At 40.3% G+C, this 3,463-nt stretch overlaps 1 protein-coding gene across 1 annotated transcript; it reads right to left on the bottom strand.

Annotated features, from left to right (window-relative positions):
• Nucleotides 1–2,031: 2,031 nt before the first annotated feature.
• On the bottom strand, nt 2,032–3,237 carry LOC110939970 (aquaporin TIP1-3). Its single transcript, XM_022181537.2, has 3 exons — nt 3,029–3,237; nt 2,620–2,870; nt 2,032–2,536 (listed from the first exon to the last, which is right to left on the bottom strand). The coding sequence occupies exons 1-3, from the start codon at nt 3,159–3,161 to the stop codon at nt 2,162–2,164; spliced, it is 759 nt and encodes a 252-aa protein (XP_022037229.1). The 5' UTR covers nt 3,162–3,237; the 3' UTR covers nt 2,032–2,161.
• Between the last annotated feature and the right edge of the window lie 226 nt (nt 3,238–3,463).

Raw genomic sequence — 3,463 nt, 5'->3', positions numbered from 1 at the left:
CCATATGAAGCAAGAAACGTGCTTAAATGTTGAAACCAAGCACGAGGAGCCTGTTTTAACGAGCTTGGTTAACCGACATACGTGATTAGGATACTGTGGATGAGTGAAACCCGAAGGTTGTTCCATGAATACTGTTTCAGTCAAGTTGCCATTTAAGAAGGCATTTTTAACATCCAACTGATGTAGCTTCCAATCATGTAAGGGACGGCAAGAGACAAAACGATGCGAACTGTGGAGGCTTTAACTACCGGACTAAAAGTGTGAGAATGGTCAAGTCCGGGAATTTGAGTATATCCTTGAGCTACTAAACGAGCTTTGTAGCGCTCAATGGACCCGTCCGAATGATATTTGATGCGACAAACCCATTTAGAACCGACGACTTTTGTATTGGAGGGGCGAGGCACCAAGCTCCATGTCTTATTATACTTCAAAGCATCTATTTCTTCATGCATGGCGGCAATCCATTTCGGATTTTTGGCCGCCGATTTATACCCTCGGGGTTCGGTACTTGCGATAATAGAAACATGCAACGGATGTGATGAGAGAGAGACTAAATCGGCTTGATGCTTGGGTTTAAAGATGCCGGATTTAGCACGAGTCATCATGGGATGGGTGGAAGAGGTTGTAGGATGGGATGTGCTTTGAGACATTGTTTGGTTCTCGGGTTGGATGGGTGCTGATGGTTGCGAGGTAGTAACAGTAGGCTGAGTAGGTGATGTGGGCTGGATTGGGGATGTGGGTTGGTTAGGCAATGTGGCAGTAGGTGGGCTGGATGGGTTGTAGGTGGTTTGGTAGTTGATGGCCTGGATATTGGTAGTTAGCGGGTTTGGGTTGGGCATGGTTTTTTCGGTCATCAGATTTTAGGACGAACCAAAACCAACTGTTAATTCCAAAAAACAATACACGGATTTTTCAAAACCACATGTTATTTCCAAGACGATAAATGGTTTTATGGGTCGCCAAGTGTATCAAAAACCATTATATCGATACCAAAAATACATAGGTTTTTTTAAAACCAATTGTTTCAATAACAACGGTACACAGGTTTTTCGGTGGCAAAGCGAATGAAACCAACCGCTTCTACCAAGAATAGTACATGGAATTTCGGTTGCCGGGTAAATCAAAACCAATTGTTTCAATGATAATGCTACAACAATACATGGGTTTTTCGGTTGCCTAACAAGTCAAAACCAATTGTTTTCTAAACTTTTCCTACTTCTTCCTAACTGTTACAACCTGAATCGATTTCGGGTTCTCAATTGATACTTATTGAAGAACGAGATTTAAAAGAACATAATGCTTATATGGATGTTGGACAATTGATGATCATTCATTGAAATCCCAAGTTCTTGATTCTTCTTGGATGCTCATGATTCAATCTTATAATCCTTAGTTTCGATCGCTGTTTCTGTATCAATTTGATTCATCGACTGGTGCGTCTAAGCAATATACGTCGTTTAGAATCAATTGGTATAACCTAATTACATCTAACCCCACTAGTTACAATATGACACTATGATCCCTTATACTAATAATACTAATGACATAAATAATACTAAAATTTTGTTTACCTTCCAATATTTGGTTCTCTTTGTGCTAAAACTTCTTCTTCTTTTGATTGTTTGCATATTGTTCTTTCTTTTTCTTCATGTAGTTCAAGTTTTTATTACATTTGTTGCTTGGTGTTGCATTAAGGTAAGCTTTCTGATTTATGCTAGTGTTTATAGTCAAGCACTTTTGATCTCTGTTAAGGACTCCTTTTTTGGTTTTTTCTTAAAACACCCGGATCAAAATTTAGTTAGGGTCAATGGGCCACTTGACCAAACTTTCTTTTAGATGGTTAGGAGTGAACTTATATGTTATTTCTTTAACTTCATGTTATATGTGAATGAAACAAAAGTGTATTGACCAGATTCATGGGAAGCTATTATTAGGGCTCACTGGCTCAGTCCAATTCTGGCCAGCCCACTAAGGTTTGTTCATGTTAGTCCTCTTGTAATAGATTAATATTAATAACCCAAAAATCCAAAATCAATAAAATTCACAACTTGATTCAAAGAAAAACATTCAATTGAGTACATAGCCAAAAGGCTTCTCACCATACTTGAAAGCAAAAACACCCAACAAACATCAAATACAATTCAACACCTACATCTAATTCTTAGTAATCTGTGGTTGGGAGACGTTCATGAGAACTTGACCCAATAAAGATGACCTCATACACAAGTCCAGCTAAACCCGCACCCAAAAACGGGCCGAGCCAGTACACCCAGTGGCTGTTCCATGTCCAGCTAACCACAGCTGGGCCAAAGGACACTGCAGGGTTCATGGATGCACCATCAAATGCACCACCAGCTAAGATATTTGCACCCACTATAAAACCAATTGCTATTGGGGCTATAGTTCCTAAATCACCTTTCTTAGGATCAACTGCTGTTGCATACACAGTGTACACCAGTCCAAAAGTCATAACTATCTCAAACACCACTGCATTCCATTCACTCACACCCGATGATAGAGCAAAAGCTGATGTTTCCTACACAAATATAGCCAAATAAATCCGTTATATTAGATGTTTCTAATGAAACTAACTGAATATCATTTGTTAAACCAGCTTACCAGACCACCAGTTGCAATTTTTAGAAGCACACAAGCAACCACAGAGCCAAGCAACTGAGCAATCCAATACAAGACACTCCTCAAAAGCGAAATGTGGCCACCAACAAACAACCCGAATGTCACAGCTGGGTTCACATGACCACCTGATATGTTAGCACCAACCGAAACCGCAACAAATAGTGCAAAAGCATGTGATATTGATGCTGAAATAAGTCCCGCCGGTGTCGCTGCTCCACCATCAGTCAGCTTGGCTGCAAAAAAAATAAAAAATCATTATACATTTCATAAAAAAATCATTAATTAATTCATGTCTCCTAAGTGGGACGATGACTTTGTTTTTCGGTCTAGTTGCTTGCTAGTCGCGGTTTATAACATGTCACTGTTTTAAAAAAATGCGACAATGACTCACCGAAAGCCATGCCAGCGCCTTCACCCGCGAAAACAAAAATGAGCATTGAAATGAACTCCGCAAGGGCGGCTTTTAGGGCATCTGGTGACCGGGTATCCTCCGGTGTTCCGATGGAAATACTGGAAATTGGCATCTTTGTACACTTTTGGATTTTAACTTATGTTAAATTTGTAGTGTGTTCTTTAATATGCTCGCACTGCACTTGTGTTTGTGACTGTTATATATATAGAGGTGTACCCTGCAACGCTAGGGTATAAAAACAGCCGGTTGCGACCCGGTAGCCGGTTTGGGATTGGGCCCTATATTCCATCATACGTACAAGGCGCCTCCAAGTTGTGTAGATGTTGCCACGTGGAAATAAGGGAGAAATTTGGATCGTCGATTGAGAGTGGGTGCAGTGTTAGAACCGTCCAGATGTGGTCAGCCAATCATGGT

Source organism: Helianthus annuus, chromosome 5 (genome assembly GCF_002127325.2).
Source record: "Helianthus annuus cultivar XRQ/B chromosome 5, HanXRQr2.0-SUNRISE, whole genome shotgun sequence".
Lineage (NCBI taxonomy): Eukaryota > Viridiplantae > Streptophyta > Magnoliopsida > Asterales > Asteraceae > Helianthus > Helianthus annuus.
Note: the sequence above shows the minus strand (reverse complement) of the source record. Positions and strands in the feature narration are given on the sequence as shown.

Bases quoted from the DNA above. Each gene is read 5' to 3' on its own strand.
- LOC110939970 (XM_022181537.2), bottom strand. From the start codon at position 3,161: ATGCCAATTTCCAGTATTTCCATCGGAACACCGGAGGATACCCGGTCA. The intron at 2,871-3,028 runs GTGAGTCATTGT...TTTTTTTTGCAG, and splicing joins AGGCGCTGGCATGGCTTTCG to CCAAGCTGACTGATGGTGGA. The intron at 2,537-2,619 runs GTAAGCTGGTTT...ATATTTGTGTAG, and splicing joins AAATTGCAACTGGTGGTCTG to GAAACATCAGCTTTTGCTCT.